The sequence below is a fragment of the Hylobates moloch genome, unplaced genomic scaffold (assembly GCF_009828535.3).
Source record: "Hylobates moloch isolate HMO894 unplaced genomic scaffold, HMol_V3 SCAFFOLD_5, whole genome shotgun sequence".
Taxonomy (NCBI): domain Eukaryota; kingdom Metazoa; phylum Chordata; class Mammalia; order Primates; family Hylobatidae; genus Hylobates; species Hylobates moloch.
The window spans coordinates 94,888,252-94,906,928 of NW_026652280.1; the positions used below are offsets into that span (position 1 = coordinate 94,888,252).

At 41.7% G+C, this 18,677-nt stretch overlaps 1 protein-coding gene across 3 annotated transcripts in view; it reads left to right on the plus strand.

The window, feature by feature from the left end:
• Positions 1-18,208, plus strand: part of SLAMF6 (SLAM family member 6) — a 30,817-nt gene extending 12,609 nt beyond the window's left edge. Inside the window, exons 1-8 of one of the 3 annotated variants that reach the window (XM_058439121.1) lie at positions 6,387-6,439; positions 6,623-6,955; positions 11,597-11,860; positions 12,300-12,410; positions 12,749-12,787; positions 13,816-13,898; positions 15,814-15,885; positions 16,236-18,208. In XM_058439121.1, coding sequence (XP_058295104.1) covers positions 6,658-6,955; positions 11,597-11,860; positions 12,300-12,410; positions 12,749-12,787; positions 13,816-13,898; positions 15,814-15,885; positions 16,236-16,283 — 915 coding nt within the window. In that variant the 5' untranslated portion in view covers positions 6,387-6,439; positions 6,623-6,657 and the 3' untranslated portion in view covers positions 16,284-18,208. Of the gene's footprint in view, positions 1-6,386; positions 6,440-6,622; positions 6,956-11,596; positions 11,861-12,299; positions 12,411-12,748; positions 12,788-13,815; positions 13,899-15,813; positions 15,886-16,235 lie in introns of those variants that run through there. The other 2 variants (XM_032153977.2, XM_032153979.2) reach the window with 2 other exon arrangements.
• Positions 18,209-18,677: the final 469 nt, after the last annotated feature.

Sequence of the window (18,677 nt, forward strand, 5' to 3'; positions counted from 1 at the left end):
ACGTAAGTGAAATATTCCAACTTCTTCCCCTTTACCCTCTAAATCTTTTGAGATCTCTAACCTTATTCTTTTCAGTCTCAAAAGAAAAGGAGAACCACCTCCACCCAAGACTAACCTTTTCACTTATGCTCCTAAGCCCAACCTGGCTTCCTCCTCAGAAATGACACTGTTTTGAACACTCCCTTTCACCATATCTTAAGTTTTTTCTTTTTCTCCCAGCTGCTTCCCTTTGCTCCAAATTTGCTCAGGACTCTGTTACCCTAAAGAGTAACTTCCATTTGTCCTACCTTCTTCTCAATATCCTGACAATGGTTTTCTTCCCTTCTGTTTTAATTCTCTTGAGAAATCAGCCCCTACTCTCTTTCATACTGTACTTGCCTCCTGCGGAGCTAACACAGCTTGCTATATCCCTGTTAGCCATAGATGGGCCTAAGCCAGTCCCGCAGGTTAGAAACCCCAAAGTTTCTTGACTTTTCTCTCTTTTTCAGAATCTGCTTAGTTCTACCTCTCTCCTCTCTTTCCTAAGACACTGCTCTCTTTATACTTTGCCAATTTTCAAAAATACTTCATGTTTTTTAACACCTTCCAAACTAACCCTCCACTAATCAGGTAACCCTGAAAAACTTCTCTATTCTAATCCCAATCTACTTAACATTCACTGAGTTCCCTGGATCAGGTTATGGGAAAATACAATGCTGACTAAGATATTATTTGAGTTCCCCAAAACACGTCATATAGTAGATGAAACTTGTAAACAAATGTACCCCAAATGTCTGCTGTCTTGACATCCTCACCAGTGGATGGGCAAGACCTCAGCACCACCTTCATGTTGCAGGGGGTTCCCCAGTGACTTATGAGAGTCTCAAAGGAAAGCTTCCCATGAGTCCCCAAAGCAGCCTACGAGCTGTGGCCAACATGAGGCATCTTTCCCATTCTTAATCTCCTTTTCTGGTTCTAGTCCTCCACACAGGATGCCAGCAGAGCCATTTAGATGCCCTGCCTATTCCAAGAACATCAATATCCATGCCAAGGGTGCTGGTCCCGGATGCTCCCAAAGCATCAGTGTTGATTCCTGGCAGAGCAGAGAAAAGGACCTCCGTGTGCCCTCTGGGCCACACCACAACACCTTGGCCCTGAAGCAGCTCTGCTCCTGTCCAAAGTCTCACGTAGGGTCTTTTAAACATTTTCAGTAGCATCTGACCTTCACTGTCCCTAAGCATATTGTCTCGAATCTAGTTTTGCTTTGGTTTGGTTTTGGGTCTGTGAGGAATTATTCCTACCATATCTTCTATCCTGTGCTCCTTCTCCCTTTCCTTCACCACAAACTCCTTTCTCCCCTTCCCCGTGTACCAATGCAAAATCCCCATAAATATAAGCAGAGGCAAACGGATATTTTAGCTCATCCTTGAAGGATAAATAGGAGCTTACCATGTAGGAAAGGTGAAGAAGGGCATTTTAAGCAGAGGGAAAAGCAGTGCAAAAAAAAAAAAAAAAAAAAAGGCAAGGCATTCTTGGAAGAATTACAAATAATTAAGTAATGGAGAACTCATAGTTTTTATTCAGGACTTTACTACAGTGTCATCTCCTGTGAACTGTTCCCTGACAACTCCCAACTGTCCCCAGTCCATGATTCTCTAAATTTTTGCTCCCATGGAGCACGTATCTCTAACAATTCAACATTTATTGAGCTAGAAATTGTGTGCTAAGTTCTAGGAATATAGAAATAATAATCAGAATCCCAGACCTCAAGATTATGGAAAAGAAAGGAAAATAATCTTGTAATTATAACAAAGAGAAAGAACTGCTTGCAATTGCATGTTTAAGTGCAATAGTGATATGGGGGCAATGCAGAGGCAAGCCTTACACTAGCTCAATGCCCAACCCACCACATCAGAACTAACTACTCATTTACCTGTCAGGCTCCTCTATCAGATGATGGACCCAGAGGACTGACAGTGTCTTATATTCCCAGTTTCCGGTCCAGAAACTGGTACATAAAACAGACCTAATAAATATGGTCTGAATGCCATGGTTCCTAAGGTTTTACTAATTGAATTAGCACAGAAGTTAGCAAATATTAGAATGAATGACTTGTTACATAAACTAATTATTTCAATCTATAAAATCAATGAAACTTAAAAGAGTGTTCTAGGCAAGGGAAGAACAGCTCCTGGTGAGTCCTTGGACCACTGAGTAAGCCCAGACCCCCTACCCAAAGGAACTGAGCTTTAACATTCCAGACAGAAAACCTCCAAGAGATGGAATGGAGATATGTCCATTCACTCAGTAAATATTCATGGGATGCTTACTATATGCCAGGCACTGTTCAAGAATGTTCACAATAGTAGACAAAACAGACAAAAATCTTTTTCTCCATAGAGATTACAGTCTAGTGGAGAGGTGAGAAAATAAACAAAAACAAATAGTAAATTATAAAGTATACTGGATGGTAAGTACTAGATGGTAAATCCAAAGGCAGCTGGATGTGCAAGGGTGGATGGGGGCTGATGGTGTGAAAAGAGTGGTCACACTTCTTTAAACTCTCTGAGCAGGAATGTTTGCATTAATGACTTTATAGAGACAAAAGAGTGAGCTGCATGGATACTTGGAGAAAGTACATTCCAGACAGAAAGGATTGCAAATGCAAAAGCCCTGGCCTGTTCAAGGAATAGCCAAGCAGGCTGGAGCAAAGTGAACAAGGGGGAGAATATAGGAATTAGGTCAAAGAAAGAGAAATGGCCAGATCATTTTGGTCCTTATAGACCATAGACATGATTTTGTTTTGCTTTTGTTACTGTTTTAACTTTTTAAGCTGAAATACAAAGAGAAAAACTATACGAATCTTAAATGTCAGCTCAATGAATTATAAAATGAACAAATCTGTGTAGCCAAACACAGATCTAGAGATAGGACATTATTAGCATTCCAGGATCCTTCCTTTATACTCCCTCCTATTCACCACCTCTCCCTCCTCCTTAAAGGTAACCACTCTCTTGATTTCTGACAGCATAGATTTGTCTGTTTATCAACTTTAAATAAATAGAATCATATCATTGTATTCTCTGGTATCTGGATATTCTGCTCAAAATGTTGCTTGTGGTATTCACCCATGTGATTCAGAGGAAAGAGAAGTCAAGATGACAAATAGCAGTGTGTTAAAATGCTGATGGGAAAGATGTTGATGACAGCAATGCTCATGTGCCTGGAACCCATATGACAATTCATGAAAGAGAGAGGAAGTGCAAGCTCACCCAGGAGCTGAGCACTAGGACGCCAAGAGACATTTCCTCCCCTATTTAGCTCCTCTCATAAGAAAGAAGAAACTCTCAGAAATGACAACGTTCCATGCCCATGGATTGGAAGAATCAACATCATTAAAATGGCCATACCACCCAAAGCAATTTCTAGATTCAATGCTATTCCTATCAAACTACCAATGTCATTCTTCACAGAATTAGAAAAAACATTCTAAAATTCATATGGAATCAAAAAAGAAAGAGCCCAAATAGTCAAAGCAATTCTAAGCAAAAACAAAAAAGCCAGAGACATCACACTATCTGACTTCGAACCATACCAGAAGACTATAGTAAACAAAACAGCATGGTACCAGTATACAAACAGACACATAGACAACAGGAAGAGAACAAAAAACTCAGAAATAAAGCCACACCCTTACAACCATCTGATTTTTGACAAGGCCAACAAAAACAAGCAATGGGGAAAGGACTCCCTATTCAATAAATGGTGCTGGATAACTGGCTAGCCATATGCAGAAGATTGAAACTGGACCCTTACCTTTTACCATATACAAAAATTAACTCAAGATGGATCAAATATTTAAATGTAAAACCTCAAGCTATAAAAATCCTAGAAAAAAATAGGAAATACCCTTCTTGACATTGGCCTTGGCAAATAATTTTTGGCTAGGTCCCCAAAAGCAATTGCAACAAAAACAAAAATTGACAAGTGGAACCTAAGTAAACTATAGAGCTTCTGCACAGCAAAAGAAACTATCATTAAACAGACATCTTACAGAATGAGAGAAAATATTTGCAAACTATGTATCCAACAAAAGTTCTAATATCCAGAATCTATAAGGAGCTTAAACCAATAAGCAAAAAGACAAATAACCCCATTAAAAAATGGGCAAAGGACATGAACAGGCACTTCTTAAACAAAGATATACAAGCAGTCAACAAACATGAAAAAATGCTCAGCATCAGTAATCATCAGAGAAATCCAAATCAAAACCACGGTGAAATACCATCTCACACCAGTCAGAATGGCTATTATAAAAAGTCAAAAAAAAAAAAAAACAATAGATGCTGGTTTGGTTTTTGATATGGTTTGATTGTGTCCCCACCCAAATCTCATCTTGAACTGTAGAGCTCCCATAAGTCCCACATGTCCTGGGAGGGACCCGGTAGGAGGTAATTGAATCATGGGGGTAGGTCTCTCCTGTGCTATTCTCATGATAGTGAATAAGTCTCATGAGATCTGATGGTTTTATAAAGGGGAGTTCCCCTGCACACATTCTGTTTGCCTGCCACCATGTAAGAAGTGACTTTGCTCCTCCTTCGCACCTTGGCCTCCCCAGCCATGTGGAACTGTGAGTCAATTAAACATTTTTCCTTTAAAATTACTATTCTTGGGTATGTCTTTATTAGCAGTGTGAAAATGGACAAATACACTTTTTTGACTTTTTAATAATAGTCATTCTGTCAGAATGACAGCTGGAAGACAACAGAAAACTCAGAATACACTAATACACTTTTTTGTATTTTTGTATAGCGATATGCAGAAGATTGAAACTGGACCCTTCATTCTGTCAGAATGGCTATTATTAAAAGTCAAAAAATAAAAAAAGAAAATAGGTGCTAGGTCCCAGTTGGTGAGGTTGCAGAGAAAAAGAAACAGTTATACACTGTTATTGGGAAATGTAAATTTTCACTGTGGAAAGCAGTTTGGAGATTTCTCAAAGAACTTAAAACAGAGCTACCATTCAACCCAGCAATCCCATTACTGGGTATATAGCCAAAGGAAAACAGATCATTATACCAAAAAGACACATGCACTTGTATGTTCATACTATGCTATTCATAATAGCAAAGACACAGAATCAACCTAGCTTCCCATCAATGATGGAATGGATAAAGAAAATGTGGTACATATACACCATGGAATACTAACCAGCCATAAAAAAGAATAAAATCATGTCTTTTGCAGCAACACTGGAGGAGCTGGAGGCCATAATCCTAGCAAACTAACACAGGAACAGAAAACCAAATACTACATGCTCTCACTTATAAGTGGGAGCTAAACACTGAGCACACATGGACATAAATATGGGATTAATAGACTCTGTGGACTACTAGAGGGGGAAGGAAGGGAACAGGTAATGGGTTGAATAACTACCTATTAGTTATTATGCCCACTATCTGTGTGCAATATACCCATGTAACCTGCATATGTACCCCCATATCTAAAATAAAAGTTGAAATTTTTAAGAAAAAGAAGCAAGAGATCCTGAGAAGGTTGAGGTAATGGTTATGGTTATTTATTCATTGACCCGCTAGAACATTTCCACAGACTCTACTATGTGTCAGACATGGTGCTGAGTACTGACATGCAAGGTTAATTAAGGCATGGTCAGTTAGACAAACCGGTGAACAAGACTACAAAATAGTGTGATAATTGCTAAGAATTTGGGAAAGGATGCTAAGGAAGCATCGTCTTTAAGAATCATTGTGACCATTTCACCGTTTTTGCTTAAACATTGATAGTTCTGAATAAGCTCACAAGAATATGGCCATCATGTGTTACTTTGAAATTATATTTATTATTTCTATATGTATCCATTTTGTCTCCTCAATAACTACACTATAATCTTTCTGAGAGAATAAAAAAAAATATTCTGGTATCATGAAGAGAGCACAAAGTCACTGGAGTCAGAAGACCTGGGTTTGAATCCTGACTCTGCTATTCTTTAGCTGTGCAACCCTGGGAAAATTAGTTAACTTTTCTGTGGCTCAGTTCCTTTATCTATAAATGGAAGTAATAATATCCATCCTGCCTGCCTCACAGACTGTAGTCAGCATCAATGAAATAATGTATAAGAAGAACTGACTATCCTATAAATCCCTGATATTAGTCCCTGTTACCAGCCTTCTAAGTTGCACAAGCCTACTATGTTGGACACACAGTAGGTAATCAGTAAATATCAGGCTTTAATTATGCTTTATTAGCAAAGACTTGCAGTTTTTGGAGGCTATAGTTTCCTGTCCCCCTCAACCTAATGTCCAAGGAATTCAGAGGCTAGGATCACAAAGTATAGTTATGACCTAGAAGTGACCAGCCAGTGTAGGACACAGCATGGACTGGGCCAGTTTCATCTAGACTAGCTGCCTACTAACCAAGAATGGCTGACATTTTGCTGGAGGTGAAGCTCTGGGACTGTGATTATTCATTTAGAAACATCTCCTTACCCTTTCCTACTCTGTCGTATCTCTGAGTTTTGGTATCAGAGAGCTCTAAGAGACTGGCAGAGTTAGGTGAAAGGGTGCAGGACTTGGCAGGGAGATGGTCAGGAACATTTTTAAAACCTTTCCTTCTGTGTTTACAGGGAACGTAGTTTCACAAAGCAGCTCAACCCCATTGATGGTGAACGGGATTCTGGGGGAGTCAGTAACTCTTCCCCTGGAGCTTCCTGCAGGAGAGAAGGTCAACATCATCACTTGGCTTTGCAATGGAACATCTCTTGCCTTCATAGTACTCTGTGAAACCAAAAGTCCAGAAATCCACATAACTAATCCGAAACAGGGAAAGCGACTGAGCTTCACCCAGTCCTACTCCCTGCAACTCAGCAACCTGGAGATGGAAGACACATGCTCTTACAGTGCCCAGATATCCACAGAGACCTCTTTAAAGCTGTCCAGTTACACTCTGAGGATATTAAGTAAGTCAAAATACGGGGTTTAATTCCATATGGACTGAAAAACATACGTGTATTTCAATCCTATGTGACTTCAAATGTGCACTGTCGCCTAGTGGTAAAGAATATGGCATTTGGAGTTGTTGAGTCAGTGTCAACACAATGACATTGCAAAGCCAGTTAATGACAGCTGAGGACACAGCCTAAGTCTTGTGTCCCAGCCCAGAATTACTTCACTCCGATAAAATGGTCTTCTTCAACCATTTGTAGCAGAAGTAATGGAAATCAGATATTTATGATAGTGTTGCCTTGTGCACTACATGTATTTGCCATGTAATTCTCACAAAGGCTCCATGAGGTAGGTACAGACCTTATACCCTTGAGGCACAGCCTCAGTCACAGTGATTTGCCTACAAGTCACAGAGAGAGTAATGGTAGCACTTCCCACATAACTACCTGCCACGACACCTGCCTTTTCACAAAGGCTAGTCTGACCCAGTAGAGTGGTCTGTGTACAGAACAGTGGTCTACCTAGAAAATTATCTGCAAAGATAGGCTGATAATGAGAAACATCCTTTCTGTCAAGGTTATTTGATTTTTAACAATATTTCCCCCCGACGGCATATATTAATCACCAGTCAACAATCTGTCTTCCCAAGATTAAAAAGAACGAAAATGTTATCAACATAAAATTATGGAAACTATAATGAGATTTCTTACGAGTCAATATCAGAAAATACCTCTCTAGCAATCAGTGATATTCAGAGATGCAATTAATGGCTTTAGAATAATCACTTAGCAGGAGATTCAAGCATTAAATTGGCAATCAGACCAGAAAACATTAAAGGCCACTGAAATTCTGTAATTTTTATCCACTTGAGGGCCTGTAGTGTCTAAAATTCACTCAGAGTCCTTTGGGTTAAGACATGGTACTCAAAAAAGCACTGTTAAAATAAAATGTCTCCACAGACAGATTACATGTTAACTTTTAGTATCCCCTGAATATCTGGCAGGTTTATCGTGTTAGATTAGTCAAAGTCATGTCCCTGAAGAATAGAACACCGAACAGGTAAATGTAATGGGAAAGAGGTGATGTCTGGAAAACTTCTATACTAACTAAAAAGGAAAAATCACCCTGGGGCAATGTATTACTTTCCTGAGGCTGCTGAAATAGAAATACCATAAAGTAGGTGGCGTAACAGAAATTCATATTCTCTCACAGTTCTGGAGGCCAGAAGTCCAAAATCACAGTGTGGGCAGGGCTGTGCCTCCTCTGGAGGCCGTAGCGGGCAATCTGCTCTTTGCCTCTCCCAGCTTCTGGTTGCTGTCAACACTCCTTGGTTTTCTTTGGCTTGTGGCTGCATCACACCAATCTCTACCTCCATAGTCAGGTTGCCTCCTTCTCTTCTGTCTGTCTCAGACATCCCTTTGCTTTTCTCTTATGGGAACATTTGTCATTGGGTTTGGGGACTATCCAGATTATACTGGATAATCTCATATAACTTAATTCCATCTGCAAAGACCCTTTTTTCTGATAAGGTAATATTCAGATTCTGGGAATTAGGACACAGACAGATCTTTTCTAAGGTCATTATTCAACCCACTACAGGCAGAATCACCCTGGGTGACCAGTAATTATCAAGGCAGTGTAGGACACTGGAGAGAAGAGAGACTCATCCAATGGAAAGCCTGAAATGGGTACCAGGCTTCATCATATTTGCTGAGATAATGTTCCTCTAACATTGTTGAGAAGACCAAGTATGACTTATCTTGTGACAACCACCCTCTTGAGGCTCAATGCTGATCTCTTTCAGGGCTTTTTAGAGTGCCATCTCCTTCAAAGTCACATACACAGAGAACTGTGTAAGCTACACCAGGTAGTTTTACAATAGTGCAAAGAATTTCAAGGTATAAGTTAGGTTTGATTTTTAACATTGATCAATCTCTTGGTATGTGCCAGAATATGAATGGCAAAGATTTGATTTTATGGGCCAATACCAATTAATTGGGAGTGACTGCTAACATGGTTTGGCTCTGTGTCCCCACCCAAATCTCATCTCGAATTGTAATCCCTACATGTCAAGGGAGGGACCTGGTGGGTGGTGATTTGATCATGTGGGAGGTTTCCTCCATGCTGTTCTCATGATAGTGAGCGCTCATGAAAGCTGGTGGTATTAAGCGTGGCACTTCCTTGCCCTTTCTCTCTCTCTCCTGCTGCCATGCAAGACGTGACTTGCTTCCCCTTGCCCTTCTGTCATGATTGTAAGTTTCCTGAGGCCTCCCCAGCCATGTAGAACTGTGAGTCAATTAAGCCACTTTTGTTTATAAAGTACCCAGTCTCGAGTAGTATCTTTATAGTAGTGTGAAAACAAACTAATACAACTGCCTAGAGTTCAGTGTTAAGAAAATGTTGAAGCCATGATAAGTTTATTAATTGAGTCAACAATATTTGTTAGACATGGATAACGTCCAAGGCACTGTTATAGGCACCTGGAATACATCAGTAAGCAAAACAGACAAAGATCAGTGTCCTCATGGAGCAGACATTCTGGAAGGGAAGTAGAAGCAGGTGACAAACAATTCACATAACATATAAACAAGTGATATAGCATGTAAGAAAGCCCTCAATGGTATGAACAAAGGAGAGATTAGAACAGCATAAGAAGCATCAAGAGTGCCAGGGAGCAGGGGACAATTTTAAAAGGAGTGATCAGATCAGGCTTCATTGAAAAGATGACATTTGAGCCAAGACCTGTTGGAAGTGAGGAAGTGTGCCATGCAGATAACTGGAAGACACGCCATCCAGCATAGATAGCAAGATCCCCTGTGCCTAGTCTACTCAAGAAACACCAAGGAGGCCGAAAGTCCAGGAGCAGAGTAAGGAGGAGGTAATAGAAAATGAGGCCAGAAAGGAAACAGGGGCCACATCGCAAAAGGACTGAGAGCCATCACAAAGACTTTGGCTTCTACTCTCAGTGACACTGAAAGCCATCAGAAGGTTTTGCAAACAAGTAATATGATTTGACTTACTTGTCTAAAGGATTCCTTTGGCTGCTCTGTTGAGAATAGAGTTCAAGGGGGAAGAGTAGAAGCCAATGGGCCAATTAGGAGACCATTGCAATAGTCCAAACAAGAGTTGATGCTAGCTTGGATCAGGGTGGTAGAGGTGGAGATGGTGAGAAGTGGTTGCATTTTGGACATATTTTGAAGGTAAAGCCACCAGGATTTCCTGATGTGGGAGTATGAGATGAAGATATGAGTCAGCGATAACTCCAGGGGTTTTGGCCTCAGTGATAGGAAGGATGCAGTTGTCAACAAGTCAGATGGGGAAAACTGCAGGTTGAGAAGGTTTGGGAGAGAAAAACAGGAGTCCTTTAGACTATACCAAGTTTGAGATATACTTACACACTTACATACATGTGGAAATGTCCTTACATATTCATTAAGTGGAAAAAGATGGATTTTTTTTTCAGTTCAGCCATCAACACTGGATGAGGGAGATGTGACTTTCATGCCAAATATTTGCCATCCCTGTACTAGGCACTGTCTCATTTATTCCTCAAAATTACCTGAGAAGTGGGTATTATTACCTGGTCTTACAGATAAGGAAACTGAGGCTTGGATATAGCAACAATTTGTTCGTGGTCATGTAGCTAGTAAATTACAAAATTCAGGTCTTGACTCCAAATCCAACACTTTTCCCATACATGAATACTCTGTTCTGGCAAGATTTCAATACAGATACTCCACAACCCCTACTCAACTAAGCTTAAAGCGTTACTTGGTCTCTTCTAATCCGAGAATTGGAGTCATTCTCTTCCTGGTTGGGTCATCTTTACTTCAAACTTCAGGCCAAGGCTAAGTCAGTGGCCTTTTCTGTCTTGCTCACATGTTCCAATTGGTTCACAGTTACATCTTACTAGGCAATATTTCCTGGCCTTTGCTCTCAGAAATATCTGCATCACATGTCATCTCACATGCCTAGATACGCTGCACTTCTTTGCTCCCCCGAATTGCTTGCTTGCTCTCTCAGCTTCTTCATTTCTTCCTTCCCCACTTCTTTGGTTCTCAGCATTTTCCTTTCTGTCTTGCTGACCTTCTACATCTGAGTCTCTTTCTCACTATTGGAACCAGCTTTAGATACAGTAGGAACCAGGATCCCCATAGATTCAAATTCCCCAAGGAAGTGATGCTTCCATCTTCCACCTCAGTTAGGTAATTCTGATAGCAGAGGAAACAGGACTCTTCCACCTGGTCTCTTGGCTTCTGACCTCACTGAGGTGCCCTCAGAGTTCTTGGCTTGGTCTCCAAATTGTCTTTACACAGGGGCAGAGTGCAAGGACTAGAAGGGACCCCAGGGATAAACTGGAGACCAGAAATATAAAATGACCACCCCAAAACTACCCAACTAGTTGATGGGAACCTCAGTCTTTCCCTTCCCACTTCTGCTGACTATCCTGCCCCATACTGATGGCCCGCATCATTTGGTAATCCCAGACCTTGCTACCATCAATTAGGCAATATAAGCAGAGTCATTTACAGAGTCTACAGACCATAACACACAGCAAAGGTGAAATAGAAAACATTGAGGTGAAGGATGCTTTTCACAGGGGGCTGAGCCAAGACATTTGTCCTTAATCTGGATCTTTTTTTTTCTGCAAACAGGACAACTGAGGAACATACAAGTTACCAGTCACAGTCAGCTATTTCAGAATAAGACCTGCGAGCTCCATCTGACTTGCTCTGTGGAGGATGCAGATGACAATGCCTCATTCAGATGGGAGGCCTTGGGAAACACACTTTCAAGTCAGCCAAACCTCACTATCTCCTGGGACCCCAGGATTTCCAGTGAACAGGACTACACCTGCATAGCAGAGAATGCTGTCAGTAATTTATCCTTCTCTGTCTCTGCCCAGAAGCTTTGCGGAGGTAACAGCCTGCCTCAGGTCTGAGAGCCTTGAGCAGCTATGGGGTTTACCGCATCCTCGCCTCCTACATAATTTCCAAAACAGTGGCCCAGTGGGAGGCAGAAAATGCTGCTGGGAGGGGACAGATGCCCTCTGGAGCTCTGCATCTCTCAGTACTCCCAGAGGGCTCTCCTTCCTTCCTCTCTATTCCCCAACCCCTCCTCCAACCCACTCAGAACCCAAAATCAAAGGCCTGGGAATGTAGGATTGCTTTCTCCCCCTAACTCCACTGGGCCCCACCCTTCCCTGCCTGCCACATAGGACTCCCACCCCAGAGCCTCCGGGTATAGACAAACCTACCTAGTCCCCAAAGATGGCCTAGAAGAGGCTCCACAGAGGCTCCAAGAACAGTGGGCCTCAATTGATGTGTCTCAAATGTCATTTCTTTTTTCTCTTTTCAGATGTTAAAATTCAATATACAGATACCAAAATGATTCCGTTTATGGTTTCTGGGATATGCATAGTCACCATTTTCATCATACTGCTGTTACTTGTTTTGAGGAAAAGAAGAGGCAGGTTTCCTTTCTTCCTACTTGTCTCTTCTCCAAGGTTCCAGGGATTGAGAGCTTGGGGCCTCTGATTCCCAAGGACCTCTTGTGGAAGACAGGAGGAGGGAGGGAGGCTGCAAACCCTGGTTCAGCTAGTCCACTGAGATAATCCCTGGATGTGATCTTGCACCTGCTAATATCCTGAGAGAAATGTCCTACTGGGAAAAGTGGGACCCTGTCTCAGGGCTGCTTGTCCTTCCTTTTGGGTCCCCTCCCACCACATCCCAACACTCATGGGGTTGGGGGTGAAATGCCTCTCCCACTGCTGTCACACATTTCAATTTTCTGGTTTTATTTTTCAGATTCCCTACCTTTGTCTACTCAGCGAACACAGGGCCCCGGTGAGCATTCAGACTCTTAACTCTCCAACATAAAGCAGATGGGAAGAGCCAAATGGAAGAGAGAGGGGGATGGCAGAGGGCTGGATAATGACAGAGGAAGGAGTCAGAATGTCATTACTCAGACCACATGGTGTGAGGGGAGATGATCTGTAATCATGGGTCCTACATGGTTCACAGGCATAGGCATGTGAACCAGTCGCTCACACAGTTTATCTTGGTGATATCAGGTTCATTCACCACCCTGCTGATGGAGAAACTAAGTCCCAGTGAAAGGGATCATCCCTTGTCACCCAGCAAGTCCAGGGCACAGGCAGGATTAGAGCATCCAAGGCACAAAACCAAACTGTCTGACTGCATCATTACTGTTCAGCCAGGGTCTGGGCAATGGATAGACACAGTGGAAAGAGAAAACATGATATAGAAACACAAACACAGGCTCTGGACTCAGATTGGCTTTGGGTCTCATTTCATGCATGAGTGATGCATGACATCACTTGCAGAGGAAAAGGCCTAAGGTTTGAAGTCAGAAGACATGCATTTGAGTTCCTGTTTCATCACCGCCTGTATGGCTTTGCACAAGTCAGTTAAGCTTTCTGAGCCTCCAGTTCCTCATCTTCGAAATAATCAAACCCTCTTATAGGGACCTCTGAAAAGCTTAATAATATCTCGTATGTGAAATAACTGGCTCCATTATGTTTGCCAACGAGGTGTCTTTAGCTCTTCCATAGGCAGTGCTATTTGGTCCCAGGAGCTTCCTGACCCACATGTGAAGGCTGAGGGAGACTCTGAGGCTTTAGGGGACCTCAACACCACCTCCTACCCCAAGAGATGTGGTCAGAAATAGACCACATGACTGAGAAGGTTCACCCAGAGCTCCAAAGACTGTCAAGAATGAATGATCCCTCAGGAAAGGCGATGCTTCAAACACCTGCCTATCTGGGGACACAGTGTGCTCTGGGGAGGGCAAAGTCCTGGGAGAGAAGTCCCAGAGTCCTTGTGCCATTGACTGTGCCTTCCTATGTTAACAGCAGAGTCCGCAGGGAACATAGAGTATGTTTCAGTCTCTCCAGCGAACAACACTGTGTATGCTTCAGTCACTCATTCAAACAGGGTGAGTCCTTTCAGCTTTATACGCCATTGTTGTCAGTTTTACAGCCATTGTTCACAAACTTGTCACCATAACCATCTGACTGATCAAATGACCACTGAGGGGAGGAGAAGACAGCCACAGCGACAGGGGCTGCAAAGTTATGTGCTAGACCACTCTGGTGTCTGCCTTTCTCGCCCTTAAGGGAATGTTTATTCATACCCTGCCTTACACGGTTCTCCAACTCTCCAACTGCTTGATGCATCAGTAAGTCTTGTCCCTTCAGCTTAATTACAAGCTGACTGAAAGTACAAATTATGTCTTCCTCTCTCTTGCCCTATATCCTAGCATAATGACCAGTAAATACTTGCTGAATGGGTCAGAGTTCCACTAAGTTTGAAAGTTTCCTATAGACATAGTTCTATAGCAGGCGGCTGACTTCTCACTCTACATGTAGGGGTCTTAGAGGAGCTCAGAAGTAGTCTCTCAAGAGGGGAAGGGGGCACAGTAGAGGCCACTAAACCACGAGCAATGGTTCACTCCTCCCCTCTCATCTAGCAACATAACAGGATGGCCTTGGTCAAGCATCAGCAACTCATCTGTCATGCATCTGCAACTCCCCACCACCCCTAAATAAAGGACCTGCAGGTGGCACGTCTCTAAATAATACTATACATTTTGTGAGGCCAGTTTTCTGAAAAATAAGCCAGGAAAGCTTAAGATTTTCCAAATGATGTAAGCAATGATCTAGCTAGAAATCTTGGATTCCCTTCACCTATATTTGCAAAGTATGCTCCTTGATGACAGGAAGCAAGAAGGGGTACTCTCACTTGCTCAGACATTTCTATTGCCTTTGCAAATTCCTCCTGAAGACAAGTCAACTCACACTCTGACAAATCAAAAAACTAATTTCCCACAAATTTGTTAGCTTTCTCCTTAGCAAAAAGAAAAAAAAATGTGCTTTGGAGAGTTTGAGGTTTTTTTTGTTTTTTTTTTGTTGGTTTGTTTTTAGTTTTTTGTTTTTTTTTGAGACAGAGTGTCACTCTGTCACCAAGGGTGGAGTGCAGTAGCACGATCACAGCTCACTGCAGCCTCAACCTCCTGAGGCTCAGGTGATCCTTTTACTTCGGCCTCCCAAGTAGCTGCGACTACAGGCGAGCACAATCACATCAGGATGATTTTTCTACTTTTTGTAGAGACGGGGTTTCACCATGTTGCCCAGGCTGGTCTCAAACTTCTGCGCTCAAGTGATCCACCTGCCTCGTCCTCCCAAAGTGTTGGGATTACAGGCATGAGCCACTGTGCCCAGTCGAGATCTTGATAATTCTCTAAATACTTCTTCATTAATTTAAAGTGTTAAAATCTTTGAGTAGGTTCTTTGAGGGCCGTAGGGACTTCTGCTATTATTTCTGTAATGTGCATTCCAGGCAGAGCCATGCTTAAGGCTGAGTGTTCCTATTCTACCAATTCCCCATGCTTGAGGAGACCCCAGTGACATGATGACAAGGCAGTTAGAATTATAGCAAAAGATGGAGCAGGCAAAATGGGCAGTTTCAGTCATAGCTAGTAAAAATTTGAGACAAAACATATAACTATCTGGTATATACGTTTTTTCTTAAAAACGGAGGAAGGAAAGTAGAGCTGGACAAAGGACAAGAATACTTCCTTCCCTTCGTACAGCAAGGCTGCCTTTCTCTGGCTTTTGAGCCCACTGGTTTGCTGCAGTGTTGCTGTTCTGTTTAGGGCTCAGGAAATGCCACTAAACTCCCACAAGTTTAATAGCTAGTCGTGCTTGGTCTTCCACTGAACATTCCCCGCCCTTCCTCTGGAAGAACTTTGACCTATTCTCTTTTTTGTCACACAGTCTTTCCTAAGAATATATCTATGCATTAACTTCTTTGTCTCTGTGTAAGCCAAATTGGTATGATTCTTTTTACAGGAAACGGAAATCTGGACACCTATAAAAAATGATACTATCACAATTTACTCCACAATTAATCATTCCAAAGAGGTAAGCCCACAATTGCTCCACGTTTTTATGGTCTTACCTCTCTCCACAGACCTACGATTTTGCAAATAAAGTAAAAATAAAAGGGTCATTTTACAGATGCACAAACACCAGCAGCATACGGAAACTCTCAGGACATCACCAAAACATATGCAAGAAGTTATTTTGTATTAGGATCACCATGCATAACTGAGTTTTCAAATTACATGATTTTTAATTTAATCCTGCCCTATGCTATCAATATATCTACTATCTGCCTGTCTGTAGTCTCCAATCCTCTCTCCGTAGTTGTGAGAGGTGGGCTGAGGTTCCAGTTCCAATTAACCTACTTCATCTTCCTCTTTTTCCCACAGAGTAAACCCACTTTTTCCAGGGCAACTGCCCTTGACAATGTCGTGTAAGTTGCTGAAAGGCCTCAAAGGAATTCAGGAATGACCCATCTTCTGATCCCATGAGAGAGAACAAAGAACAGGAAGCTTGGTTCCTCTTGTTCGCAGCAACAGAATTTGAATATCTAGGATAGGATGATCACCTCCAGTCCTTTGGATTTAAACCTGCTTACCTGAGTCAAACACCTAAGGATAACATTATTTCCAGCATGTGATTCAAATAATATTTTCCAATCCACTTCAGGCCAAAACATGTTAAGATAACACACCAGCGCATTGACTCTCTCTTTGATAACTAAGCAAATGGAATTATGGTTGACAGAGAGTTTGTAATCCGGAAGACAACCACTTCTCTCCTTTTAGAAAGCAGCAGGATTGACTTATTGAGAAATAATACAGTGTGTTGGTTACATGTGTAGTCTCTGGAGTTGGATGGGCCCATGCTCATATCCTGATACAAGTTGAGCATCCCTTTGAAATGCTTGGGACTAGAAATGTTTCAGATTACAATTTTTTTTTTCAGATTTTGGAATATTTGCATTATATTTAGTGGTTGAGTATCCAAATCCAAAAATCCGAAATTTAAAATGCTCCAGTGAGCATTTCCCTTGAGTTTCATTCATGTTGATGCAGTGCTCAAACTCTCAGATTTAGGAGCATTTTGGATATTGGATTTTTGGATTTGGAATGCTTAACTTGTACAATGTTTATTAGACACATCTCCTGGGACATATTGCCTAGGCTTTTGGAGCCTTAGTCTCCCAGACTGAAAAAGGAAGAGGATGGTATCACATCAGCTCCATTGTTTGAGCCAAGAATCTAAGTCATCCCTGACTCCAGTGTCTTTGTCACCAGGCCCTTTGGACTCTACCTCAGAAATATTTCTTGGACCTTCCACTTCTCCTCCAACTCCTTGACCACCATCCTGTATCCAACCATCACCACCTCTAACCTGAATCCTACCTTAAGCTCAGAACAGTTCTCACTTTTGTTCTTGTCCCTCTCCAACCCACTCTCCACAAGATGACCAGAGTAATGTTTTTAATATAAATTGGATTCTTCAGTTGCCTGCTTAAAACCCTGCAGGCTTCCCAATGCACTCAGAAAGAAATCCAGTTTCCATGGCCCTGGATGGTCTGGCCCACCTCCAGCCTCAGCTAGCATTACTCTTCCGACACTCTCTGTGTAGCTTCCCTGATCTTCTTTCAGCTCCTCTATTAAAGGAAAAGTTCTTTATGTTAATTATTTACATCTTCCTGCAGGCCCTTCCCCTGCCTGCTGGGGTCCTCCTGTTCTTTAGGTCTTAATTTAAATATGTCACCTCCTAAGAGAAACCTTCCCAGACCACTCTATCTAAAATTAGTCTTCCAGGCTGGGCATGGTGGCTCATGCCTGTAATGCCAGTACTTTGGGAGGCCAAGGGGGGAGATCACTTGAGGTCAGGAGTTCAAGACTAGCCTGGCCAACTTGGTGAAACCCCGTCTTTACTAAAAATACAAAAAAATTAGCCAGGCGTGGTGGTTCACCCCTAAAATCCCAGCTATTTGAGAGACTGAGGCAGGAGAATTGCTTGAACCCAGGAGGCGGAGGTTCCAGTGAGCCAAAATCGTGCCAGCGTATTCCAGTCTGGGTGACAGAGTGGGACTCTGTCTCAAAAAATAAATAAATAAAATAAAATAGATCTTATTATTCTGTTACACCTTCTAGGTCATTTATCACATCATTAAATATTTATTTTTACTTGTTTAACATCTATTTCTCCCACTATACCCTAAGCTCTTCAGGAACAGAGACAATAACTGTTTTGTTTATCCGTGTAACCCTAGCACCTAACACAGTATCTAGCATATAGCAAGTGTTCAAAAAAATGTTTTAATAAATAAATGAATATGTAATGGGGTTTTGTGAAAATAAAATAAGACAATACACCTGGAGTCCTTAGCATAGCTCTCAGCCACATAAAGGAGCTCAATAAATGTCAGTCAGCATTGCTGGTATAATTACTGATATAATTTGCATAAATTAATAATAGTAAAAATTAATTATTATTACTGAATTACACAGAATCATCTCACAAACCTTCAGCACAACAAGACATGTGACACAGATCAGCTCTCAAGACCACAAGATTCAAACGGAGGGGGTTGGAGAGTTGGAATGGGGAAAAACTGAAATAACGGCTGAAAAGAATAGAAAAAAACAAAGCTCATCAAAGTTAATTAATCTCAAATACCAGCCATCAATTACAGTATTAGTCAGTGGAGTAGGACAAGATAGGGAAGTGTAATCAAGAAGAAGGAAGAGTTTCCAAGGAATAGGTTCTAGGTTCATGGAGACATCAAAGAAAAGAGTAAAAAGAGGGTTACTGCCATGTCCGTGCAACATGACCTGAAGCTCAGGAAATCT